Raw genomic sequence first — 26,920 nt, 5'->3', positions numbered from 1 at the left:
AATAGTTTACATACTAATAGAATATGTTTGTATCATACGAATATTCGCTAAATCCTACCTATGTATGACAGGTGTGACAATGGCACGTAAGGGCGTCTCGAGGTTGCGTCGGGAGTCATCGACGTATGCAAGTTAGGAGGTCACAATTTCAAGTTGGAGATCAATTACCTTATTTTTCTAGAATATCATGGGGGGTGTGCATGAGCATCGCGATGTTCATAGTCTAATAGTAGTCAAATAGTCTAAGATCTTAAGCGTAGATGAGGAGTAGGATGAGATCAAGATCGCGGGTGCCCTTTTAAGTTGGAATCGCCACTCGGATTGGAGGTTTACATAACCCCGGATTTGCTCGGCGCCCCACATACCCGTGCATAAGATGTCAGTCCCCATAATTCTAACGGTGAGAGTCAATTACATGGGGTCGAAGCAATGTTAGCTTTTTGTATGTAGTCATGTAATGTTTACTTGGCGTTCCGACGTGGCGCCAGGGGAAATTGATCTGTTGTACATACGAGTTATGGACACGAGGGAGAAGAGTTTTGTTTGAAGTAGTTGTTGAAAAAGTCAATTGTTCTTTTAAATCGACTTATATGTAGTAATATTTGATTGATGACTATTTTGGTGTATAAATTATAAGATGTCAGAAATGAACACATAGGATCCAGACAGTATTGTTATGTATATTTAGGTACAGTGTACACAAAGCATTGTATATTACCTATGTTAGGTACCTATGTAGTATATGAGTGACCTACATGTATCCCCATATTTCACCTCTGAGGCTGCTGTGCATAATAGGTATACATACCTAGGTACATGTGCATAATACTACGGATCTGATTTTAGGTAATTGCTAGCTCATCCCCAAAAGACTCCACGACTTGTTTAATCGTAACACTTTTTGGTCAACTTTCGATTGCTTCTTCGTTTAAATATTAGGTATTTGAGTCGCCAAGTCCTTGTCATTAGATATAAAAAAAGGGGGGTTCAATTGGGGATCAATTCGAGTTTTATGCATCCAAAGTTGGCCGACGCTAAGTAAAGTTAAGGTTAGCTTCATGAGGCTAGGGGTCCTTTCCAGGGGAGTTCCACACAATGATGCTTGCAGTTGCTTGCTGCTTTTGGTTTATCTCTAATCTGAGGCGTATCACTTTTCGAGTCTCTGCCGTACATTGACTTATATTATTCACATCCACATAAAATATGTCTACTCCTTTGTCCAATAATCTTACTTCCCAAAGACGTATATCCAGTCTTCCTTCACCGTCTCATCCCGTCACCCTATCCGTTAAAAGCGTATTCACTCCTAATTCTACGAACCCCGACTTATCCAATCCCTCGTCAGCATCATCTGCTACCACCAGCTTTAAGGTAGACTGGTCGTCTGATGGTGTTAATCATTCTTCTACCAACCCTACCGGTCGCCGTCTCGAGGATATCGAGATGGATTCTATAGCTCCCCAAGGCCATCGTCGCCGCCGAAGTACCCTAACCGCCAACCCTAACATCCCTCAGCCGTCTACTTCGCGAACCCCACGGACACGTTCCACCAGCGCTAAGAGACCGGGGGAGCTGGAAGGCAAAATCTCCGAAGAGGATCAACGTCGGGACGCGTCAAGATCGGACAGCAAGGAAGACGACAGTTTATCTGAAGAAGACTTACACGATGACGAGGAAACAGGTCTGACGAAGAAGGATAAGCGGAGGAAACAAGCCAAGCGACGGCGCAATACGAGGTTAGACCAGAGAATTGCGCGCGACAAGATCACAGACGAGGAGCGAAAAGAGGCAGACCAGGACGTATTTAAGAAGTTAGTCGTCAATGGTGTTCTAATTGGGCTCTGGTATCTATTTTCGCTGTCCATCTCTTTAGTAAGTTAATTGCTATTTTTCTAGGGCGCCTTTAGACTATACGAATCGTATAATTGCTAACCAATCTCTGTTTTATAGTACAACAAATGGATGTTCGATTCAGGCCAACTTAATTTTGCATTCCCCTTATTTACAACAGCAGTGCACATGCTCGTGCAATTTTCCCTTGCGAGTTTAGTATTATACTTTATACCTTCTCTACGACCTAACAATGGCCAACATAATTCCGACCTGGGCCGATCGAGACACGAGTCCGAACCCGAGCGTCCTATTATGACCAAAATGTTTTATTTGACGAGAATAGGGCCGTGTGGCGCGGCAACTGGTTTAGATATTGGACTTGGAAATACATCCTTAAAGTTCATTACCCTTACATTTTACAGTAGGTGTTGATGTATATTTTATTATAAAAACTTCGAAGCTAACATGCCTATAGCTATGTGCAAATCCTCTTCCCTAGCCTTCGTATTATTATTCGCCTTTGTTTTTCGCCTCGAAAGTCCCACGTGGAAGCTAGTTGGTATCATTGCAACTATGACGGCCGGTGTAGTAATGATGGTAGCAGGAGAGATCGAGTTCCAACTAGGAGGATTCATCCTCGTAATATCCGCCGCCTTTTTCTCCGGCTTCCGCTGGGGTCTGACGCAGATCCTCTTGCTTCGAAACCCCGCCACGTCGAACCCGTTCTCTAGCATCTTCTTCCTTGCGCCGGTCATGTTTGCCACGCTGATAGTAATTGCGGTACCAGTAGAAGGTTTCTTCGAGCTGATAGAGGGGTTAAAGGTGCTAGCCAATGAATGGGGTGCTCTCAGAACACCTCTTATCCTCCTCTTCCCAGGAACAATCGCATTCTTGATGACTGCCAGCGAATTTGCTCTGCTGCAGCGAAGTAGCGTAGTCACGCTTTCCATTGCCGGTATCTTCAAAGAGGTTGTCACTATTTCGGCAGCAGCGTTAGTTTTTGACGATAAGCTTACGCCCATAAACATCTCGGGTCTCGTCGTGACTATATGTGCTATTGGCGCATACAACTGGATTAAGCTGTCCAAAATGCGTAACGACGCCCGAATGGAAGCACATAATCGAGGCTACCAGCAAGGACAATCAGGTTCATCGAGCGAATTTGAGCGTGGAAGCGATTCCGACGAGGAAGAAGCGGGACTTCTAGCTCATGAGGAAGCGAGCGGCATCGAAGATAATTTGCTTGCGGCCGATGGGGATTTAATACCGAATGCAGGTCCCTCCAGCTCGACAGAACCCCATCGGACTGAACGTTCTCGGGAAGATTGATTATAGCATGCTACATTTCATTTGTATATGGTTAATTAACAGAATAGAAGCATAGGAAATATGGCGCAACTTGTACATCAATGTGGGATTCAGCATGCTCGAACGCGGCGGTTAAGCAACAAGACTATATGCACGAGAGAAGGGCCAGTGGGACAAGTGAACCAGTCGCCTGAAAAGTAGGAGGCCGAATACCGCATTAGCAGGAGTAGCAACTGCCCCTTAGTAAAGGGGTAAGCCTACACATTTATCTACTCAATAGGTAGAAATCAGCCAACCAGCCAATGGGCAGAAGTAGGCAGATCTCCTACATTCGAAACCTAAAGAAGTAGGAGAAAAGGGGAGCAGAACAAGGCTAGTGTGAGCAATGAGCAGACATATTAGCAAGATACCCACCCCATTGCAAATATAGAAGACCGATATATAGGCACAGGCGCTTGTTTAGTAGGTTATAGAATGTGTAAAGTTTTATAGAAACATCACCTGTATCTAGTGTACGGATATATAAGACGGCCCAAGCCGGCATCATTGGTGGTTAATGTGTATAATTGGGAATTGGCACAGGATCAAGATTGTAGCAAGACTCAATACTATATATCATATTCACAACATGCGAAGTATAGCAAGTACGAATTGGTGTTACATCATGTTTTATTAGTATAGTATGCTTCTTGGTATCTAGAAACGAGTTTTCTGATCCAGTCTGCGCGTCTTTAACGCCTAATAGTAAAGCAAGCTAAGCGTGATAACATAACGACGGCCTAGGCACATAATGCAGGTGTAGGCATCAGTAGGGTATATACATATCCTCCCCTTACTCAACCCAATATCTTCAAACCGCCCTTCGTCTTCTGGCCGGGCTTATGCACACCGGTAGGCACAGGGCCAAGATGAGGTTCGAGGCCATCGTCGCGCTTCCCGCCGCCGCCACCACCGGAACCGTTACCACCGCGGTTCTTATTCTTGTTCTTGTTCTTGCCGTTCTTGTTCCAGCGGTTGTTGTCCTTGGCGGCGGTGGGCTTGATCTCGGTGGTGCTCTTGCGCACGACAACCGGGTGGCTCTGGATGTACTTGCCGTTCATCTCCTTGGCCGCTTGGAAGAACTCGTCCGGGTCGCTGAAGGATACGAATCCGTATCCCTTGGACTTGGACGTTACTTTGTCACGGATTACGCGCGCTTTTTGCAGGGACTTCCATTGCGAGAATGCTTTGTAGAGAGATTCGTCGGTCGTCTCGCCTGCTAGGTTGCCGACGAAGAGGCGTAGGTGCGAGGGGTCCCATTCGAGGAGCGTGTCGTCGGACCATTTCTGCCCACCGCCTGATCGCACGACCGTCTTCTTCTTCTCCCCGTTTGTTGCTGAAGCAGCCGCTGCTGAAGCGGCGGCGGCACTGGCACTCGGCTCCGCAGCGTACGTCGTCGTCGCGCTGTTAGCATAGCCTGCTCGTCCCCCAGACCCTGCTGCTGAAGCTCCTGCCGTTGCTGGTGCACCAGCACCCCCTTCCTTCGTGGGATCTTTCACATATGCGCTCTGCCACTGCGCGATCTGCGCTGCCATATCCGGGTCATAGTCGTCGGTCTTCGCCTGGTTGGGAGCCGGGAAGGGGTTGCGGATCTGGGGGGCGGCGGCATACGAGGTCGCGGCGGTGGTGCCGGCGGCCACTTGCGGCGCGCTGTAATAGTTCTGCTGGTAGCCCTGCTGCTGCTGCTGCTGCTGTTGCTGGCCGGGGTAGGAGTACGGATTCGCTGCTGGTGGCTGCGATTGGTGTTGGTAGCCGCCGGTCACGGAGCCCGGGCGCGCGTACGGCTGGTACGAAGAGCCATATTGGTTTCTGGAGGGTGCGGCGGGGGTGGGAGCGCCAGCATATGTCGGTGCGCTGGAGTAGGCAGGAGGCGCGTAGGGGCCGGGGCTCGGGGAGTGGGTTGGCGCAGGCGAGAAGGCCGGCTTGAAGCCGGAGAAGCGCGAGGGGGGCGGTCGCGGGGGGAGCGAATTGCTGGAGCCTGGAGGAGGCGGATAGGACATGATGAACTTTTCTGTGCGCCCGAGAGGTGTGGTGTGTGTGTGTTTCGGGTGCAACACGTACCTACGAGTCCGGATATATAGCCTGGACTCTTTTTCCTGCTTCTTAGATGCCTGGGTAACCTGGAGCTTTTATTGCTCTGGTTTCGTGGGTTGGGTTGGGGACGAGTATCGAAGAGTTATGAATATGTGCGCGTTCGAATTGTAAAAGGGTTCAAATTACGGTATGCGCGTGAACTTGGTGTTGGTGTGGTGACGGTGTGAAAATTACAGGTTGATTGGATTATATCGACATGATTCTATGGAGTGCAGCCCGATTCGAACCAAATTCCAAGATTGAAGTCTCTTTGATATGTGGCGCATTAAATGTGGCGCAGCATTAACATTTGCATACAGTCACGTGATTCAGATGCCCATACCCACTTACACCAGTTATTGGGTCTTGTCCCAACAGAATGCTGTGACTTTTATCGTTGACATTTACATATAATTAGGTGGTACCAAAATGGGAACATATTATTGGTTCATACTTAGGTTCGTACACACATAGACAGCCCAAACAACAAGGTAACTTACACCTTGAGTTTGTTCAGCTCATAACCTACTCTTAACGTCTTCTTATGTCATCCCATGTTAGGTTTTATGCAATATAAGGTAGGTATAAAAAGTGATATTTAAACTTTGAAAGAGATGGCTAAATGACATCTAATTTGACTCTTGTTCAAGGCCACTACCTACCTAGAGACCAATGGAATGCTTCGTTATACCTTACCTAGGTAGGTATTCTACTTTTTTATTTCGACGTTTATCATCAACACGCATATTCCCTCTTACTTATCAGGTGAATTGCCATCTTGGCAGTCAGGCATCTGGCCGAAAGTTGAGAGATAAGGCCGCTAAGCATAATAATCAAGAGGGCCGGCAATCCGCATAAAGGGCCGAGAACTTAGAAGGTTCCCCTGATTGGCCCAAGGTCATTAATTTATTGCCCGATTCTCCCCATGAGACATTTTGTTGTAGCCTCGCAGTAATGAGTGGGATCTGGTGTCAATCCTAACCTAGTTAACTCGTCTAACCTAGCCCATGTTCCACCGCAACTACTTTCGGTCGTTTGTTGCGCCGCTTTGTAGAGCCCCGACAACTAAGAACCAATTAATGAGACTGGGGACATGTTTAAGAAATTGCCACGGCTTGGATTGACGTCTATTAAACAACACGGCTTTACATTAAATTGTTTTTTGGACCCGTCTCCGAGGTCTCTGCGAAGGAGCACTGTTTATTATAAGTGACTGGGTTTTTAATACCTCCCGGTACTCCCGTGTTTCGACATTATCATTGTCTCATAATGATACAGAGTCAGCAGGCTGTTTTATGAGTATTCGGTTGCTAAGCAATACAATAAGCACAGGGGACCCATTGTGGGATTAGATCTAGTAGTTTCTTATACGTAGCTGATGATGGAGCGGCTATCCAAGAATAAGTACAAGCAAATTTCTCAACCTTGTTGGACCGAGAGTTCAGCCTGATAGACAGTCTTACACGAAGATGGCTCAACAAGTATATTGCCATCTAACCCATTGTTGCATATTATCGTACATAGGTAGGTTGGCTTAATAAAACCCGATGTGGATCCAGGCTCATCAATGACCAAGCATTTCGTCCGTCCCCCGGTGGATTTACGAAACGGCGTTAAGGTCTCACGGGGGGATCTGAATCAACCAAGATCAACATGAGGCGTATTCCATGTTAGAAAAGAACAAAGTGGCATGTTTTTGATTACCTCTAACTTAGCAGATTATTATTATCATAAAAGTAAATCGGTAAGTATCAGTATTAGATTGTTAACGTGTAATGTCTACTACTTCGTACATGTAGGTAATTCTCACGATCCGTAATCGGTGATAGGTAAGGGACAAACTATGCGAACCGATGCGTAGCGGATAATGAAAAAGAAGAGTTCTCAGTAATAAACCCGTGCCTTCCGGGAATTCTTTGATTGATGGGACGCAAGTGCTGCATGTCCTGTCATCTTTAGCTAACCTAGGTACTATGCAGTAGCTTAAGCTTACATGTGGTTGGCTAAGACGGGTTGTAGACGGGTTGTAGGTACCTACGGAAGGTATTTCAGTAACAAATTCCCTCCCCTCCTACCCTCCTACCCTTTTTTCTCCTGTGCACCACCTTTCTTACTTACCCCTCCATCACATCCACTTTCAAATCCACTTTTCCTAACGAACTCCATCATAGAAAAGTAACCTCCCTCCCGCGACCGCCCGTAGTCTACAATTAATTCTTTATATTCCCGTTCTCCATCTGCGCTTTTAGCAAATAACTTCATTCTTCTACCATTGAGTTACCAATATAGCTGCAATCATGTCTGGTGCCGTGTAAGTCCAAATATACCTCTCTCTCTCTCTCTTACCTTGGCGATGATGATTACTCTTTTACCCCGCCATCAGAAAAATCATCACCCCGCCGACTCCCATCTTTCTTTCTACCCAACAAATTGAGTGTCTTCGCGACCTATGTAACTGAAATAACTCTTCGGGGCCTCTAGGGCTCGTCTTGCCAATATAACCAGTTCTCTGGGAGGCCCAAGGCGAGCTTCTTTCATTATATCTTTCTCTACGAATTCGTCGTAAATCGCTCCGTTGAAGCCATGCTAACCGTTCCAAAAGCGCTGATTTGGGCCTCATTGGCTTGGCCGTCATGTACGTTCATCCCAACCCCCCAAATCCCTTAGTAAGCTCTGGAGATATTCATCTGTTATAGGGGTCAGAACTTGATTCTGAACATGGCCGACCACGGCTTCACCGTCTGCGCTTACAACCGAACCATCTCCAAGGTAGATGCGTTCTTGGCAAACGAAGCCAAGGGCAAGTCTATCGTCGGTGCTCACTCCAACGAGGAGTTCATCTCCAAGCTAAAGAAGCCCCGCCGTGTCATGCTGCTGGTACAGGCTGGCAAGGCTGTCGACGACTGGATCGAGACCCTACTCCCTCTCCTAGAGAAGGGAGACGTCATCATTGATGGCGGCAACTCTCACTTCCCCGACTCAAACCGACGAACTAAATACCTCTCAGGCAAGGGTATCCGATTCGTCGGTTCCGGTGTTTCCGGTGGTGAGGAAGGTGCCCGATATGGCCCTTCGCTGATGCCGGGTGGTAACGAGGAGGCGTGGCCCTACATCAAGGATATTTTCCAAAGCATCGCTGCCAAGAGCGACAACGAGGCATGCTGCGAGTGGGTTGGTGACGAGGGTGCTGGCCACTACGTCAAGATGGTACACAACGGTATCGAGTATGGTGACATGCAACTGATTTGCGAGGTTTGTTACCCTTATACCCACTACCCCTATATTTCATGTATCCTCGAAATAGCTAAACTAACTCCACTAGGCCTACGATATCATGAAGCGTGGTCTTGGATTAAGCAACAAGGAGATCGGTGATGTTTTGGCCAAGTGGAACAAGGGCGTTCTAGACTCTTTCTTGATTGAAATCACCCGTGACATCATGTACTTCAACGATGACGATGGAACGGCGTTAGTTGAGAAGATTCTGGACCAGGCCGGTCAGAAGGGTACCGGCAAGTGGACTGCCATCAACGCTCTGGACCTCGGAATGCCCGTTACCCTGATCGCCGAGGCTGTGCTTGCCCGTTGTCTATCTTCAATCAAGGCCGAGCGAACCAAGGCCTCGACCAAGCTTGAATACGTCGGTCGCACAACCAAGTTCGAGGGCAGCAAGGAGCAATTCCTTGAGGACCTTGAGCAGGCTCTGTACGCTTCCAAGATCATCTCATATGCTCAAGGTTTTATGCTGATGCAAGAGGTATGTCATGTTATCCGTTTATGTACGTCCCTAAGCGTGCAGATGTTTCTAACTGTAATTAGGCCGCGAAAGAGTTCAAGTGGAAGCTTAACAAGCCTTCGATTGCCCTGATGTGGAGAGGTGGTTGCATCATCCGCTCTGTCTTCCTGAAGGACATTACTGCAGCTTACCGAAACGACCCTGATCTCGAGAACCTGCTATTCGACGACTTCTTCAACAAGGCCATTCACAAGGCCCAACCCGGCTGGAGAGACGTGGTTGCTAAGGCTGCCGTTCTCGGAATCCCAACCCCTGCCTTCTCTACTGCGCTATCGTGGTTTGACGGATACCGCACTAAGGACCTGCCTGCCAACCTTCTCCAGGCCCAGCGTGACTACTTTGGAGCACACACGTTCCAGGTTAAGCCTGAGTTTGCCAACGCTAAGTACCCTGAAGGCGAATATATCCACGTCAACTGGACTGGTCGGGGAGGTAACGTGTCGGCTTCTACGTACCAAGCATAAAGGATGGTATCTATGTGAGCGAATATGAGCGCGCTTACCAATGGTAAGTATGGCGTATAGGCAGGGTCATCCTCATTAGATGAAAAAAGGAATGATTTAAACCGAGCATGCTATGACATGACATGACATAGTCAACCTACCAAGTTTAGAAGAATGAAAATAAATATCTGAATTAATGGCAAATTCCAAATTCCATGTACTTGGAAAAAATAAATATTTTAGACTATCTCTATGTCCGCAAAGCAACTTGTAGGAACTACGTATAAATGAAATGCAGTTGGTAACATTAACCAAATATAGCTGTTGGGTTAGGTTAGGTTACTTTAGGTACATACGCGCGTACTTATATATATCTCTAGGTTGAATGCACGTGATTTTTAGATGTCCGAGATGGTTGGCTCGAGCCACATTTTTTGTAGCGCGTGCAGACCCACAGCTATCACTTATCAAGCCTCAGGCGTACCCGTAACAAATTCCCCCTAAGGAAAGTTGAGCTCTGTCGTCGCGCATCTTCGCGATCATCAAATCGAAACTTTCGCGCGCAAGCCTTGTCATCGCGAATCCCTTCTTGCGCCTCGCGCTTTGCTATTTTTACCACAACTTTAAATCGATTATACTGGACCTATCTATTTACCTCTAATAATTCTGGTATTTATCAATTGGGTGTGATAGCTAAATTTATCTCGCTCAAACGACAATGTCAGCAATGGGTGACCCCAGTTACGGGGTCCATAGAGACTTGGTATTTTTCATTTGCGATCGCATATCGTTACAATTACTTGCTAATATGGACATGTTTAGCTTCCACATGTGCATCTCATTTCGACATATAGATACACCCTCAAAGCCCGAGTTGAACCCTCCGAAGTGACCGGTTGGTTGATGCAAGCTCCTAAGATCGCCCGCGACACTGCACCATTCTTCTGGACCTATCTCGATCGTCCCGAGAATGGAAATGTCTTCTTGACGTGGCAGCCGTTACAACAGATGGGTGTAAACTTTGCCAGCGATGGTTTCATCTGGCCTCCCCAGGAACAATACTTGCAGCAGGATGTGGGAAACGGTGTGGTATGACAGATCTTGAATTCTGAGCTGTGAGCTCATGTTAACTAAGCTGTGTAGATCCTCGAGATGTATTATCACAAAGCCGGATTTGCTTACGGAGAGCCATACGCGTCACATTCGAGACGTCGCTTCCGCCTCATTCCTCCTAATATTCACAACCCGAATGCTCCCCAGGTTGATCCTAGCTTATGGATAGTTCACTACGGTCCCGTCGATAACAACGAGCGTATTCCCCACCAGATGATCCCGCGCGATCCCCGGGTTCAGTCTATCCTAGAGACTCGCGCTTACCTACAGCGATGTGGTCAGATTCAACGAAAGGAGTTCATTCTCAGCGACCGAGTGAACTGGCCTCAGATCGCTTGGCCAAGAGAACCGTCGAGGCAGCCCATGTTCGCAGGCCCCCGCGGGGTTCCACAGGCGATGGCATATCCCGCTCACCCCCCTACGGCTGGTGCACCGCCATCAAAACGAGCGCGGACTGGCCAAGCTGCACAAGGCCAAGTAGCTTCCGCCATACCTGCTATTTCCCAGCAAGAAGGCGTGTATGACGACGAAGAGGATACCTCTCGTGGCGACATGTTTGACCATCTTACGCCACGGGAAGTTAGTTTAGCTCGTTATCGGCAGAATCACGAGTGGATGGAAGAGATACTGTCATCACCATACAGAATGGGCCAGATTGGGTTTTCAGATCTTGGGCTAGGTCTCAAAGGAGAGCTTTCGGATTTAACTGATGGTATTTTTGAAGCTCATAGTTTTAATGCAACCACCCAGACCCTTTCTAAACCTACCGCAACTCAGTTTGATCCGGAGAAGGCTGCTGAGTTTCGCAAGCGAGTTAATGATCGGCTTCGTTCTTTGCAGGCAGAGATTGAGAAGATGAAAGCAGACCACGCCAAAAAGGTGGCCAAGTTTAAGCACAACTCCCTCCTTACTGTTTCCGAAAGGGAGTTGCGATCAGCCCTAGATGAGCCAGGTTCTGATGTACTACAACTTGAGAGGAAAGTCGAAGAAAACGAAGACGACACAAATCGCTGGCCCTCTAAGCATAATAAGAAGGTTGATGAGATCGTATCTCAGGTTGAAGCGCACCTAGGACGTCGAGCAGAGGTCATATATGAACTGAGGAGAATACAAGACGGTGGTTATCAAGAGCCAGCTCCGGAACCGACGCCCCAGATAACCTCGGGGCCGGGCCCTGTTCTTGGAGAGCCTCAGAACAGCGGGGCAAATGGCAGCGGTGCAATGTCTCGCCAACCATCACACGCAGGGTCTCAACATAGTGGATTCACTATGGGAGATCAGGATATCGATATGGGTGGTGGAACTGCTGCCGGCCTCCTTGACCAAATACATACTGGAACAGGAGTCTCGTCTACCTCCACGCCAATGAATAACTTCCCGACTCCCCAAGCTCAGGCCTCGGGCGTCCATTCCCACGTTACTACACCAGCAAATCTGAATGCCCCTTCGCCTCTACAGCCCACCCAGACGGACGTCACGGGGGATGTAAACATGAGCGGCGTCGTCGATCCGCCAACCGGAACCGCTCCTGACCAAGGCACAGGGAGTGGTGACTGGGTGGTAGTCCCCAAAGCCGGTGCTGTTCCAGACGGCACCGCGGGTGCAGCACCTGTCAACAATCCACCGAGAACCGCAGGCGTTCTGAGTAAACAAGCATCAGCAACAGGAACCCCTTCAGCAGGGTTCGAGGGTGATCAGAACGACTTCAGCTCATTAGATGATTTGAACACGGCAGGAGATGCACTAGCAGGCTTTAGCGAGACGCCTGGGGACCTCGGTGAGGGTTTAGATATGGAAATGGAAGATTCAGCGTTTGGTGACGCTTTCCATGGCGTGGATACGCAGCAAGGGGGAGGCACGCCGGCTGAAGGTAACATCTAGGAAATGCTGTACGGTGGTTTTCCTTTCCCTCTTGAAGATGAAAATTATTGAGGATATGAAAGAGAAAGGAGAATAGCCTGGCGTAATTCTAGGACGTTGTGGCAATTCGAAGCGAATTAATATTAGGTCCATTACCTCTGATGGCCTCAAATTACGATAGCAAGACTCCCAGGGGAACAAACATGGTTTAATGGCGTTGGACGGTCTCACTGGTAAATTTCTTGCTTATCAAAGGCTCAAATCCTAAATGAGGGATTCAATCTATGTGTACTATTGTTTGATGTACGATTACATCCGTAAACTCGTCTTCCGCGCTAGGGAATGAGTTTGAAAGGATATGAACTACATTCTGCTTCTTTTGAGCTTAGTGACATCAATTCGAGCAAGTTGTATTGGAAATCATAGCTTATGAAGATTATGATATATGCTGTAGTGATCTGGCATCGCAACACGTAACCTGTAAAATCTACTGGATATCGTGGTGATCCTCTCGACTCTGCGGGGTATGATGGAATTCAAAGGCAACTCCTATCCTATGTAAATGACAATGTCTCTTAAAAATAACCCCTCAGTAACCCCAAGCGAGACTTGAGGTTGATTTTAGGCTTGCTTGCTTGCTTGCTTGGTGTTGGTTTCAGAACCAGCAGGGTTTCGTCTCAAAGCCCCAGAGCTAAGACCTTGATAGAGAGCCTTCTAGCCCTCATTTGACATGATTTTATATGCGGAAAAAGAAGCTTTATAGCTGGAGTAGGCTAGCAATTCCCGGATGCTCTCCAGTTCCGAGCTCCTGTCACTATCAGGGGCCATTAAGCACGGCCCCTTTTGAGCCGCGTTTCCTAGTATCGCATCGTCGGATCCTCGTCCCATTATCGAGCTTTTCAATTGGTTCATCTCTTAAATATTCAATGCTTTCCTTCATGTTCATGGCATGTCGCATCGACTTGCTAACTTGATGTGTAGATGCTGGCAAGAAGTAACGGGTGGTTTCTCCTTAACTCGTCTCGAATTTCTCTGCTTTCATGTTGGTATCTCGATGTTGGGCCTTAGTAGTGTCTTTCACCTCGTGGCTCTTCATCGTAGACTTTGACCTAAGTTCAGCCTAAGGGTGCCCCCGAGACATGATTATGGTATACTGTTCTTGAATGATGTCTACCACCCTAATTAATATGTCTAGGTATATCCCGGCTTAAATAAGGTGTCACGATGGCTGCTAGTGCTATTAGGGGATATGCCAAGACATGTCAAGCTATGGGATTATGTCTCAAGCTCAGGCAACTATTTGGAAATCGCGGAGGGTTGCGTAGTATGCCATGGCATTATATACCGACATGTCGTCTAACCACATGGAAAATGGTGCTGGCCTCCCATCTAGATCTCTGTTCACAGCTCTTTTCTTTCCTTTCCTTTCCTTCCTATGGTCGCTCCTTAATGCTTTGCCTGCTGGTCAGCTTATACTGTTGAGCAGTATTTACGTTCTTTTTATATAGTTCTTAATTTGTTTGTTTTTCGTACATACAATACGCCTCATCTAATACGCAGTTAGAGGTAATAGGAAATGAGGAAATCAGGTCTGGTCACAGCTCTTGCTGTTATACTTGGTGCTGCCTTCAATGGAGTACTTGCTACGCCAGCCCCTAATTTTCAGCAGGGCCAAAACTTACCTGCTCCCAACAACCCCAGCACGGCGTCATCTTCCTCCAGCGGCCAACTACAACAATTGCCAAATGTTAGAGGGAATAAGGGATCCGGCACGAATGCCGAAGTGAAAGGTGGTGATGGGCTTGAAGCAATATCCTCGGAGGGGTTGGTACAACTTCCTGGCACACCAGTGACTGCTGGTCAGTTAGTTGCTCTCCCCGGGCTAGGAGAGTCAACAACTGCCAGCGAGATTGCCACGAGTAGTGCGACTATTGAGTCCTTAGCAGCCGGAACTACTTCTAGTGCTATCCTTAGGACAACGACGGATGCCAGGACAGAGATATCCTCAAGTACAGCGGTACTTAAGACGTCGAAGGTGAGTTCTTGACTCATAGCCAGACATTCCAAGCTGCAGCCCCTAACATTCTATAGGTCATCGTGGCTTCATCTTCGTCAAGCTCCGCAGTGTCAGTCGGAAGCATTCAGAGCTTTCAAGCTATACCTATCGCAACTGCTACTTCTTCCGCGGCTATCAACGTCGGGGTCGTAGCAGACTCGAGCACTTTAGCGGTAGCTTCCAGCTCTGCTTCTATCCAAAGCTTTCGCATCATTAGTGCCGATACGGCGGCGGCAGTTACATCACCGGTTTTCGCGAATGTCTCTACTTCAGCCCTTGTGTCTACTTCGGTCCTTGTATCTACTTCAGCCCTCGTGGTCAATATTCCCGGAGCCGTTGCCACTTCGAGGTTCGGGGATTTCTCTAACACCACTGCCACCACGGCTGCTACTGGAGCAGTAGCTACGAATATAGACGTTCCTCCTGGATCTGTCCCAACTGAGCTCGTCGCACTGCCTACCGGTGGTGTAGTAACATCTGGAAGTCTCCAGTCTCTGTTAGGATCTGAAGGCACCGAAACCGCCGGGGTCCAGCAGTCGCTTTCCGGCGCCTTGGGCAGTTCGAGCGGTCGCAGTTCCGGTGCTACTACTACCGAAGCACGTCCCGCCGAAGCGACGAGCGGGTTGCGAGAGCTCCCTAGTGTGCAAACCACGCTGGGCTCACTGGTGCCAATATCCTCTGGGGTTGCGAGCTCCACGGCGGCGGCAGCAGCTAGTGGTGTATCAGCGAATAACACTTTGCCATCGTTCAGTCTAAGCGCCGCGGCGGTGCTGAAGGCAGATGCGATAACGGCGATGTTCGTTGTGGGAGTTACGGAGATTTTGGCTGTGTTTTTTATGTAAGTAGCGTAACGTGTAGTAAATTGATGTTTCTATGCAGCATTAAGATTCAAGTGAATAATCATGTGCGGGCTTACACATAAGACTATTGAATGCCTAGTGTGCCGATCATCAAATCGAATGTGCTTTGTTGGCTGCAGGGTGAGAATTCGCCTTGGGTCTTAATAGGAGGCCTGATTTGGGCTGAGTAGCCTGCAGCTTTCGTGCAACCCAAGACGTGCCGCAGCATAATACCAACATCTAAGCCCGTGGCCCTCTTTCCCTCTTATTCTATGAGTGTGGTTACATACTTAAATATCATGTAGTCCAAAAAATTTTTTTGTTAATTCATAGTTCCGAGAAGGATGTGATGAGATATGAGCAGCATGTTTGAAAATAACGATGTCATTTGGGGGACCAAGCGCTCCTGGGAAGCCGTAAGTCAATGGGGAGAATCTAGTATTGACTCGACTACGACAGTTCTATATCCCCATAAGAAAACACGGCCAACTCATGGACCAGGCGCCCTAGGGATCGTCTCAAACCAACATATTTATGCTAATAGTATAGATAACAACATCGAAGCAGAAATCTGCGGGATTAATGGCTTCAAGGATGAAAGGCAGACACGACCCGAAAATGACGCCCGAGACGATACCCTTTCCGCAGCCAGCTCTACTAAGGAAGATCTTGTCATGATTGAAGAAAGCCTCGAGATATCCATATGTGACACTTGCTTTGGAATGGTAAGCAAGACATACACGTTGAATAGGTCACGCATTAATGAGAATAATAGATTATCCTGGAAGGTCTCCAACTTAAGGATAAATTCATCACGGAAAATGAAGCAAAAGACGTGAAACTTGAAGTGAGCAGCACTATAGTAATAGTTCGAGATGAGAGCTCAAACTCGTACGGAGGACTTCTTGATCAGATATCGGGCCGAGTTCTGGTTAACTTGGTTAAGAGTTACAACGTAGAACTCAAAGCGTCATTGAAGACCTCCAAAATTATCCAGGTAATTATATACGGGCAATTCGAACAGGGTGATGCAATCGGGGATATGCTCCTAGAGCATGATTACTTCCTCCAACAACCGGATTCGTATGATGTCTCCTGCCCATACCATAATCCCCAATGCTTTTCGTACTCCGAGAAAGAAGATAATCATTTTCAAGAAGACCCTGAATCGCCCCCATCACGACATACCATTCTGGATAAAAGCGACAAAAACAAAGCTACCGAGTTGCTAGACTGCGCGGTTGGGCCCACCAACTTCAGGAGGGTACAAACTTCAAGGATTATTACGACAGAACTAAAGCCGTAAGTATTCGAATGTATTTATAATAATGGCGCGAACTAAGAAGTAGCCAGGTATCAAAGCAAAGCTCTCGCTATGATGATGGAGAAGGAGTCGGGAGATATTCGTAATGCGGAGTTCCCTTCCGTTTGGGTTGAAAAGACCGATACGGAGTCTTCTGTCTCTAGGTTTGGAAGCTAGCCAACACCCGTTTGGTATGTTACTTATTCTGCACAGATTCTATAATACGGTGACTCAAGTACACACTACCCGAGAGCCGAAGCTCTGTCTTGGTGGTCTTCTTGCAGATGTAAGGCCTCGCGCTGTGGCTTATCGAGCTTTACTAACATATATTTCCAAGGACATGGGTCTTGGGAAAACTCTTACAGCCTTAGCTCTCATTGCAACATCTCTAAATAACGACAACAAGGATGAGTATTGTCAAGTGTCCCATATAAATCTTATAGTCTGTCCCGTGTCAAGTAGGTACTAACAGCCGTGGCTCGTCGAAATGCTTTTACTAAATTATCCTAGCTATTACCGGTTGGCAAGACCAAATACAAAGGTATGTATCACACTGGTAGTTGCTGTTAACTCTAATCTGACTATATCAAAGACATTTTAAGAAAGGGTCCCTGAGCTATAGCATCTACCATGGACCGGCGAGAGACAAGGTTCTTACAACTCTCAAAACAGTCGATGTCGTCTTTACGACATATGAGACTCTCAGGGCTGAATTTCCTGGTGGAAATTCCTCGATTGGGCTGTCTGGGCTTCTCTATGGCATTGATTGGCATCGGGTTATTCTTGATGAGGGTAAGCGGCAGTTGCTATCACTGACTTTGGTTTACTAAAAGGCTTTATAGCACATGTTGTGAGAAACCGTGCTTCGAAGGTATTTCAGGCAGTAAGGTTGCTCAAAGCCAAACATCGTTGGTGTTTAACGGGCACGCCTATCCAGAATCGCTTAGAGGACCTAGGTGCTCTTGTCGAATTTCTAAGGGTCGATCCGTTCAATGATCCCGATATATTTAAATACACATTCTTAACCCCGATCTATAACGGACAACAAGGCGGATGGGAGCGACTTAGGTCACTAATCAAATCAATCGCCCTCCGCCGAACGAAATCAGCAGTTTGCGCTGATCTTAGTCTCCCTCCACGGAGAGATCTCGTCCATTATGTTCACTTAAACGATGACGAACAGAGACTATACAACTCGGTCAAAAGGGGGTTCGCGCTAGCCATTGAGTCAGGAGGAGCAATCATGAATACATTTCAGTTTATTCTCCGGCTTCGGCAGATTTGTAACCATGGTAGTGACCTACTTCCAGAAAATCTGCAAATCTGGCTTCAAGATGCTACCTATCCTCAATCTGAAAGGTGTGAAATTTGTGGCAAAACTCTTGACCATGAAAACGAATCGTCTTATCATGTATTTTCATGTTTCCATCAGGCATGTCAGGTATGTCTCCAAAGCAGTGGTATCTATGATGGTAGTATTCTTACCTGCCCTGTGTGTAATGACACCGCCCTGGGGGGAGATGAGAACATGAACTCGACCAGAGGCTCCGAAAGCTCCAAAGTTCAGCCACTGAGATATTATCCTTCATCAAAAGTGAAGGCTCTGCTGCAAAACCTGCACAACGATCATACAGCGGCAATTACATCTAACCAGCGACCAGCAAAGAGGTAAGTTATCTTCAAATATGTTCCCAGATTAACGGAGTTAATCAAATATAGCATTATATTCTCAGCATGGACAGGCATGTTAGATCTTATTGGCAGAGCGCTATCTTTGAACTCCTTTACGTACCAAAGGCTTGATGGTAGTAAGAGTCTGGCGCAAAGACGCGATGCACTTGAAGAGTTCCGCACCGATCAGAAGTGTACTATATTACTCGCTTCACTGGGAAGTGCTGCGGTCGGGTAGGCTATAAGAACTTGACACCTACGTAAGTGCATGACAGGTCTCGCAATTGACTAACTGGCTAATAGACTTGATCTAACCATGGCTAGCCGCGTCCATTTAATGGAACCTGGATGGAATCCTCTGGTAGAACAGCAAGCCATGGACCGCGTCTATCGTTTGGGACAAGAGAACGAAGTTATAACCACGCGCTATATTGTGTCTGGGTCGGACTCAATAGAACAGGCAAGTCTGCAGTAGACAAACACAGGCACTTCTAACAGAATTTGCATAGTATATTCTACAAAGGCAGTCGCGGAAAACGAATCTCATTGCATCTTCCCTAGAGGATTCTACGGCTAACCAAGACGAGGCGAGAACCATATTACAGGTCAGTTATGGAAATTTCTAAGAAGTCTTCCGGTATCTACAAACAAGACTAACAGATGTAGGATTTCAAATGTACTATTTTATCTAAGAGTAATTAAATTATCTTCTACTTGATTTAAATGTGCAATACGTGTACATATAGCCCGAAAGGATAGAAGAGAGTTGCGTCTACCTAAAATCGATACATAACCCCCTTTGCTTCTTTAAGAGAACCCTTGGATATTATACTCTCCTTTTCTTTCTAGGTGGGTTTATAACAAGGTCCTCGCCAGCTTGGATTCTGCGAACGACTTCTTCCCACTCGTACCCAAAGCATTTCTCAATTGTAGCCATCTTTTTTCTCATAATTTTCAAGTGAAGATCTAACTTTTCTGCCGTTGCACCGTGCTTCAAAAGTAGTTTCGTCAACTCAGCACCTTTCTCGTTTCCCATACGTATTGAGTGATTTAATAGGCTCCTTTTCTCACTATTTTCATTCGGATTAGCTCCATTTTCCAGACATATTTTAACAAGAGGAACGCTTCCAGTGGCTACAGCATGTGCAATACCTTTACTATACGCTTCGGGCCAAATGATGTGCTGTTTCATTTCATCAAAACGCCTCATCACTTCGTCAGGAGTGTACATGTCAATGAAAGGCTTAAAGAAGATCAGTTCTGGTTTATTAATTTGTTCGGGGAATTCCACTTGACATTCCTCGACCAAAAAGGATATTAGGCTTGGACTCCAAACTCTGAACGCAAAAATGTATCCAGATATTGAATAACCATCCAAATGGTATAAACTAGTGTCCTTAGACATGTCCAAGTCATAACTGTCTACCTGTATTTCTGACATGCTTTGTCCATGAGAGAGTAAGAGCTTGATATTTGGGAAGTTTTCTGCCCATAATGCTGCTGGCAATGCATGTGAAAATTTCGACAAATCGAGCCACGGTTGACTTATCAGACAAGAAAGAGTATGCGAGGAAGCTTTTGAGGAAGCTTCACGTAAAAGCTTGTGCCATTCAAGTCCCGAGAAAGTGTTCTCTTGTATTCTAGTCAGCATCTCTTCGATTATTTGCCGCTGATCTAGTACCACTGCACTCCTGAAGATCTCGAAAAGATCATCTGACGGTTCAATAGGCAAAGCGTCGGGGCCTGTGTGAATTCTCTCAAGGATCCCTGATGGATGTGCTGCGCGTGTATGCTTTTGAAGTTCTGTTGCATCGCAGAACCCTATCTCTGAAAAAAGACAATTCTCCATGGAACATTTGTATGACCGTTTGTGAATCTCCAAGTGTCGGTCTCTAACTTGTTTTGATTCAAACCCACTTTGGTATGCGTAGCAAAAATATTGATCACAATGATATGTCTTCGTCCCGTAAAGGCGTTTCAGATGATCGCAACGACAGCCAACTATATGGTTCGGGCCCTGACATATCATGCTTTCTATGGCTTGCCGAAGTCTTCGCCGAGCGAAGAATATCTGGAGAGGGTCATTGATTGATAAAGCTATAATATTTAATGAGTAACGTTGATACTATCAATGTAAGTTTTATATCATATCCTTACCATCTGGGCTGGTTAACCCAAGTTTAGCTTGTGTCTGAGAGTAGGCTGCAGCCGAGAGAAAAGCTTGAAGCTCGGGCATATCGGCCAAATCCTTGAATGTACGAATAAAACGGGTTGGAATAAGGTCACTATTGGCGAGAGTGGTGCCTCGGATCTTGTGGAGTTGTCTCAGAGTTGTGACAAGAGAAACATCTAGATCTAGATCCCGATTCTGTAAGTATATCTTAAGATGCTCTAGAAACATCGCTGATATGTATTCAAACATAACATAATCGCCACCCATAATTCGTCTCTGGATATCGTCCTGTACTCCTGGCGGAGAACAGAATAGTGGATTCAACGACGAGAATGATAGATACGTTGTGCAAAGTACAGCGGTATTGAGGTGTGCTTCAGTGAGGTTCAGGAAAACACCGCTCTGTTCATGAAGAAGGTATCTAAATCAAATTAATAATCTTGTAAAGCAGGGGCCTAAGATGTGACTCTTACTCTTTAGCGGAAAAGTGAACAAACCGAATAAATCCTCCTTGGACCTCAATGATCGGTCCGCATGCCTTATAAATATCGCGGAATTCCTTGCGCCCCTTGGTGAAATCAGACTTTCCTGGCTCCACGGCTAATATCTGTAGGATCTCCTCTTCCCTCAGGGGCCTCTGGGCGCAGGCTACCCATTGTAATATATTACGCACAACGTCACGGAGAACCTGCGTATGCTTACTCTTAATGCTATTAAGGAGACGGCCATAACTACAAGAGCATTAGTAGTCCGCGAGTACCTATTTATAAAAGCTATGCTGAGTTCTTTGCTACTCACGCTTGGTCTAGCCCATCCGGGATATTTTCTATCTGCATCTCGATGCCTTCAACGGTCCCCTCATTTTTTACCATCTGTAGGACTAATTTGGCGTAGATGAACATTCCTAGTATCTGTTAGTATTAAATGCCATTTCGTCCTAGAGATAAACTTTCCATCTGACTTCGCTGTAATAGTTTCCAATACTTCTCTGACCCTGATGCAAGTTTGGTCATCTGCTCCATATATCTTCATCTCATCAATAATGCCTTCACATTCAAGCTGGACGAATGAGTCGATATCCTGAAGATTTTTATAATCGACTCGAAGAGGAACGGATTTGCTTTTTAGTCGTAACGAGATTTCACGCTCTTCCCTACTGCTGATGAGGAGTTTCGTCTCTGGGCATTTCTCGTTGATTTGTAACACGCTAGAGAGGAGATGCTTCCAGGAATTCTCATTTAACTCATCCAGGCCATCTAGTATGAGGTAGCTGGCCCCTAAACTGTTGAGGATGGTACACAGTAGGTCCAAGACGAAATCGTAATCACTTTTCAGTTTCCTGTAATTAGATTGAGAAGTTTCACAGACGATTGGCCGGAGGGTTTCGTCGTATTCGAGAAGTTGGAAAATGAGCGAATGGAGGACTTTGACGGTGTCACCAGCAGCCTGGTCATCGTGGGATAAGAATACGAAAAGGACTCGTTGACCAGAATCCTGCATCTTTTTTATGAGGTTGCCGACAAGGAAAGTCTTACCTGTCCCATTAGTTAACACAATGTCACTTAGTATAGGTATTCAATAAAAACATCCCAGCGCCAGGTAGTTACTTACCACAACCAGGAATACCATGAAGCCATAAACATCGTACAGTACTATCTGCAGGGTCATACCATATTTTAGAGCCCGGTTCTTCGTCTAACCAATTACCAGACACAACAGAGCTCCGGCGTAGGATGTCCATCAATTCTACGTCGTAGTTATGTGGATTGAGTTCGTTGCGGATGGCATTGAAGGTCTGGCTTTCTCGGAAAGCCTGTGCACGTGCATGCTCCTCAAGGGCGAGCTTCCTAAATTGGTGAGCTCGTAGGACGTCTTCGAGTGTTACATTTGTCGTCATTATGGCTTTATGATACTCTATATTTTCTTGAATTTTCGCTATGCTCGAGCGAATATTAGGCCACAAAGACTCAAGAAATACATTCAACCCTGGAGAAGATTGTAAGCAATTATCAAACAACGTTTCTACCGTTTACGTACTTCGATTGGAGAGAAAGTTTAATAATACGGCATAAAAGTCAAGAATATCTGCGTAGAAGAGACATAACACTCGGCGAATCTCGTGGTTGGATTCAAATAACTGGGCGTAAATCCTGAAACTAGGGAGCGTCATACCTAGGTCGCCTATGACTTTGACCACTTTCTCGAAGGTTGAAATAACAGCGCTTGACGCCTAGTGAAGTAAGGTTAGGACTCCTATTTACTATATTAAACGTGACGATATCTCACTTGGAGTATGAACTTGAGTGAACCCTACGTTCCAACAGCGTTATTATTAACATCTAGAGTCAACATTAGAAGGCGCGATGGTTCATACCCAAATAATACCCATAATATCGGGCTTTACTTGCACGAACACCTCAATGACGGCGGCATATTCCTTAAGACCGTTGATGAATGGGTCGATACGTTTTAACCCTCGGAGTGTCCTAGTCTTTGCTTGTTGTTTCTGTATCTTGATCGCTTCGTCGATTACATCGTCTGGAGAATTGATTTTTGAAAAGTCATACAAGGCTGGATTCTTGAGGTTTTTCTTGAAGTCTTCCTTCGCAGACTTGAAGGCTTCGTCGAGCCATGATGGGGGAGTGGTTGCCATTACCGCTATCTATCTAGAACACTGTCGATAGCAGTAGCTTCGACTTCGAGGTGTCGCAAAGGAAAACATAATAGCGACTCAATCAACCTAAGGAGTAGAAATAAACTACCAGAAATGTGACAATTGGGGGGTTTCAAAGGATCTGCCTTACGATGTGGCATGAAGGCGGTGCTTTGGGCAGCATGCATAGTCGGACCTATCAGCTATTGAATGGCTCACCGCGCAAAGGCAGGCTGTACTATCGGCATGCTGTGTCACTTCAAACACTGCAATGGTCTGCATAACGAGATTGTAAGAGGGTATGAAGGCTGCAGCGTAGATTCTGCCTGACCTAGATATGCTGTGCTCGGGAGCTAATAAGCCTACGAGTCTTTTCGAATTGATATGTTTTTATTCCAACTATTTACACTGTAATTACCCCATCATATACTATTAGGTATATGTAGCGTTTAGATAGATGATAAAATTAGCTACCTTAGGTACCTAGGTAGGTATGTAGCGAATATATACCTTTTGTATCTCTTGGGGTGAGAAATAGGGGGAAAAGGGGGAATATGTACCTGGATACTTGCGAACTTGCGATAAGATAAGAGAAAAGAATATTGACTTTCCACTCTTAGTTACCATTAAATGCCCATAACATGATTTATCCTATCGTAGTCTTCGACTTTTATAATTTATATCATAGGATTAATGAGTGTAGCATGGTTGGTAGCAACGCGGCCACGCTCTCTGGCGCCGGTATTGGCTCGTCTCAGCCTTCGCCTGCTATCTTCTAAGCCCCAACCTCAGCCTCTCCTCACACTCGCCATTGAGTCCTCATGCGATGACACGTGCGTCACAGTGCTGGAGAAGGACCATGACGCCGACCATGGAGCAGCGCGCCTCCTCTTTGACAAGAAGATAACATCCGACAACCGGCAATTTCGGGGCGTATGCCCTATGACTGCCGTTGCGTCGCATACCCAGCACCTCGCGGGGATGTTGCGGGAGGCTATGCGCGCGCTTCCTGACGCGGGGCTGGTAGAGACGAGAGACGAGGCTGCGGGCGGGGACGTGGTTTGGGTTGATGGTCAGCCACGTAGAAAGCCTGATTTCGTTACGGTCACACGCGGCCCGGGCATGATGTCGAACCTAGCGACGGGTCTCAACACAGCTAAGGGGCTCGCCGTCGCCTGGGGTGTACCGCTATTGGCCGTTCATCACATGCAGGCACACGCGCTGACACCACGACTAGTCAGCGCGCTCGAGGCTGGGAAGCAGAAGAGCGTGCAGCAGGAAGGACAGCCGAGGGAACAGGTACCAATAGGAGTTAAAGAAGAGAAAAAAACCCCAAACCAGGACTCAGCAACTCAACCCACATTGACCCCAGCCTTCCCCTTCCTCTCCCTCCTAGTCTCCGGCGGCCACTCCCTGCTCGTCCTCTCCCGCACTCTAACCAACCACTCTATCCTCGCCGAAGCCCAAAACATCGCCATCGGGGACATGCTCGACAAATGCGCACGAGACATCATTCCCGCCTCCGAACTCGCCGGCGGCAATGGCGTCATGTATGCCGCGCACCTGGAGCGCTTCGCCTTCCCAAACGGCCCGTCCGACTACGCGTACACCCCACCCTCCACGCGCGCGGAAGAGATCAAGATCTATGATCCCGGGTTCGGCTGGAAGCTTACCCCGCCTCTCTCCGAGTCTGTTAATATGTCGTTTGAGTTTGCGGGGTTGAACGGGCAGGTCATTAAGGTTATGCTGGAGAACCCGGATATGGAGCTTGCGGAGCGCCGGCTTGTTGCTCGGCATACGATGCGCTTGGCTTTCGAGCATTTGGCGAGTCGGTTATTGCTTGCTCTTTCCAAGAGCGGGGTAGCGGTTGAGGGGGAGGCGGAGGATAGGACGCTGCTGCGCAATGTCCGTACGCTTGTCGTGGCTGGTGGTGTCGCTAGTAATCGTTATCTGATGCATATTCTACGCAGGATACTCGATGTCCGTGGTTATAGCAATATTGAGCTTGTATGTCCGCCATTACCGCTATGCACCGACAACGGTGCTATGATAGCTTGGACCGGTATGGAGATGTACGAAGCGGGTTGGCGGAGCGAACTAGATGTTCTTGCTATTAGGAAGTGGCCTCTTGATCCGAATTCTGAGAATGGTGGTATTCTAGGAGCTCCGGGCTGGACGAATGTCGACCAAATGAGGTCATGATACTCCCTTTATGAAGAGGTTTACTTATAATTGGGAGGCAGTAGAGAATCTTGTACGACTACTGTTTGTACTATATTGTATAGCATGGTATAGCATATACTGGAGTTAGGCTATCTAAGGAAAGCAAAGCGAATCTAGTTGTAGAAAAGGGGTAGAAGGTCTTGACTCCTTAATCGTTGTACAGTTACGCGGTGGATCCTACCTAAGGTAGTGACCCGGTTAGGTACTGAGATAGTCTATCAAGCTCTGTTTTGCACTTCCCCCCCCTTTCTCCCTTACCACATGCCAGCTGATGTTCCCTGATATCATCCAGTATGCCCTTCGTAATAATTCATCCCTAACCTAACCAAACCCTTGATTTAGTCCAGGGAGCTGGTAACGTTGGTGAACTCGCCCTTCTCTAACTTCGTCTTCCAGAATATCGGGTTCGTATCGTTGAAGCCATGCTTGACCCAACCCTCTTCCTTGACGTGGTACAAGTTGATGAAACCACCCGAGTACGCATCTCGGTGCGTAGCAGCCAGGATACTCCGACGGCCTAGTTCTAGAGCATCCTCCTCGTTCAAATCGTAGCGGTACTCTGCATCGAGTACACCGTAGGCAAATGTCTGACCGGAACCAACACAGAACAGGTTTCCGGCAAGCCGGGTTCCGTCGGAGTCGATATAGTAGAGAGCGGGGCCCTCCTCCTTGGTGACACCGGCGCACATGGTTCCCATAGACAAACCCATGCCCTTGTACTGATAGACGAGGTTGGCGAGAATCTTGGAAGCTGCGGCGACGCTGATGCGGCGCTTGTGACGTAGCTCGTGTAGGCGGCACTGCATGCCTAACCAGGCGAGCCAGTATTGGCAGTCGGCAGCACCACCGGCCATAGTGCCCAATAGGCAGTTATTAATCTCGATGACCTTCTTGACGGTCTGGGAGGCGATCCAGTTGCCGGCCGTAGCTCGAGAATCTGTCGCTACGATGATACCGCCCTGGAATCGGAAAGCGAGGGTTGTTGTACCGTGCGCGATCTTAATGGGACAATCGGGGTTTGAGCGGTCGTCGGTTGCTGCACGGAGCCATGCTGAGGGCTGGTTTTTTCGAGATTGGTTAGCTTCGTTTGCTTTTACTTTCACTTTTCTCTTCTCCCTCTTCCTGAGAGTTAGGTATATTTATAAAATACTACTTACTTGGGCTACAGGCGGCATAGCGAATTTGAGAGATAGGCCCGGGGCGACATCATTCTGGAGATCTTCTTGCTCTTCGTCTGCAAAGGTCTCATTGTGAAAGGCAGTCGGGCGACTGTACCTGGCTACGAGGGTATCCATGGCCAATATCTAGACGAGGCAGTACTAATCGGGGTTGGTGCTAGATGTAATTAGAAAAATAGAATTGATGTGGTGTCGTTACAGGCGGGATGAATGTGTAGAAGAGCGCAAGGCAGCGAAATGATTGACGTCTGGTCTAAAGCTCAAGGCAGCTGGCCTCACGCGTCGTTACTTTAGGTACTTCTTACCTTTCAGTGCTCTTTTTAGATGGTCCAAGCTCCTTCTGTAGATATGTAGGTACT

The 26,920-nt window shown here is 47.1% G+C and overlaps 7 protein-coding genes across 7 annotated transcripts; 4 read left to right on the top strand and 3 right to left on the bottom strand.

Annotated features, from left to right (window-relative positions):
* Nucleotides 1–1,203: 1,203 nt before the first annotated feature.
* On the top strand, nucleotides 1,204–3,162 carry GL218_04171 (putative transporter C22E12.01; the record flags this gene model as incomplete). Its single annotated transcript, XM_033580756.1, has 3 exons — nucleotides 1,204–1,872; nucleotides 1,951–2,254; nucleotides 2,309–3,162. 3 exons carry the CDS (start codon nucleotides 1,204–1,206, stop codon nucleotides 3,160–3,162), a joined length of 1,827 nt encoding a protein of 608 aa, XP_033437163.1.
* Nucleotides 3,163–3,977: 815 nt separating this feature from the next.
* On the bottom strand, nucleotides 3,978–5,180 carry GL218_04170 (putative RNA-binding protein C22E12.02; the record flags this gene model as incomplete). The annotated part of the gene is made up of 1 exon (XM_033580755.1): nucleotides 3,978–5,180. One exon carries the CDS (start codon nucleotides 5,178–5,180, stop codon nucleotides 3,978–3,980), a length of 1,203 nt encoding a protein of 400 aa, XP_033437162.1.
* Nucleotides 5,181–7,550: 2,370 nt separating this feature from the next.
* On the top strand, nucleotides 7,551–9,513 carry GL218_04169 (6-phosphogluconate dehydrogenase, decarboxylating 2; the record flags this gene model as incomplete). Its single annotated transcript, XM_033580754.1, has 5 exons — nucleotides 7,551–7,564; nucleotides 7,835–7,888; nucleotides 7,950–8,505; nucleotides 8,576–9,010; nucleotides 9,073–9,513. The coding sequence occupies 5 exons, from the start codon at nucleotides 7,551–7,553 to the stop codon at nucleotides 9,511–9,513; spliced, it is 1,500 nt and encodes a 499-aa protein (XP_033436372.1).
* Nucleotides 9,514–10,219: 706 nt separating this feature from the next.
* On the top strand, nucleotides 10,220–15,363 carry GL218_04168 (uncharacterized protein; the record flags this gene model as incomplete). The annotated part of the gene is made up of 5 exons (XM_033580753.1): nucleotides 10,220–10,255; nucleotides 10,315–10,581; nucleotides 10,636–12,475; nucleotides 14,334–14,500; nucleotides 14,557–15,363. 5 exons carry the CDS (start codon nucleotides 10,220–10,222, stop codon nucleotides 15,361–15,363), a joined length of 3,117 nt encoding a protein of 1,038 aa, XP_033436373.1.
* Nucleotides 15,364–20,976: 5,613 nt separating this feature from the next.
* GL218_04167 (nacht domain protein) lies at nucleotides 20,977–23,160 on the bottom strand (the record flags this gene model as incomplete). The annotated part of the gene is made up of 7 exons (XM_033580752.1): nucleotides 20,977–21,238; nucleotides 21,306–21,411; nucleotides 21,653–22,042; nucleotides 22,119–22,493; nucleotides 22,545–22,737; nucleotides 22,794–22,817; nucleotides 22,882–23,160. The coding sequence occupies 7 exons, from the start codon at nucleotides 23,158–23,160 to the stop codon at nucleotides 20,977–20,979; spliced, it is 1,629 nt and encodes a 542-aa protein (XP_033436368.1).
* A 693-nt stretch (nucleotides 23,161–23,853) lies between these two features.
* Nucleotides 23,854–25,362, top strand: GL218_04166 (tRNA N6-adenosine threonylcarbamoyltransferase, mitochondrial; the record flags this gene model as incomplete). Its single annotated transcript, XM_033580751.1, has 1 exon — nucleotides 23,854–25,362. The coding sequence occupies one exon, from the start codon at nucleotides 23,854–23,856 to the stop codon at nucleotides 25,360–25,362; it is 1,509 nt and encodes a 502-aa protein (XP_033436369.1).
* Nucleotides 25,363–25,721: 359 nt separating this feature from the next.
* On the bottom strand, nucleotides 25,722–26,678 carry GL218_04165 (Proteasome subunit beta type-5; the record flags this gene model as incomplete). Its single annotated transcript, XM_033580750.1, has 2 exons — nucleotides 25,722–26,441; nucleotides 26,541–26,678. 2 exons carry the CDS (start codon nucleotides 26,676–26,678, stop codon nucleotides 25,722–25,724), a joined length of 858 nt encoding a protein of 285 aa, XP_033436370.1.
* Nucleotides 26,679–26,920: the final 242 nt, after the last annotated feature.

Source organism: Daldinia childiae (genome assembly GCF_008694065.1).
Source record: "Daldinia childiae strain JS-1345 chromosome Unknown Scaffold3, whole genome shotgun sequence".
Classification (NCBI taxonomy): domain Eukaryota; kingdom Fungi; phylum Ascomycota; class Sordariomycetes; order Xylariales; family Hypoxylaceae; genus Daldinia; species Daldinia childiae.
The sequence above is the reverse complement of the archived record's forward strand: the minus strand, read 5'-3'. Positions and strand labels throughout refer to the sequence as shown.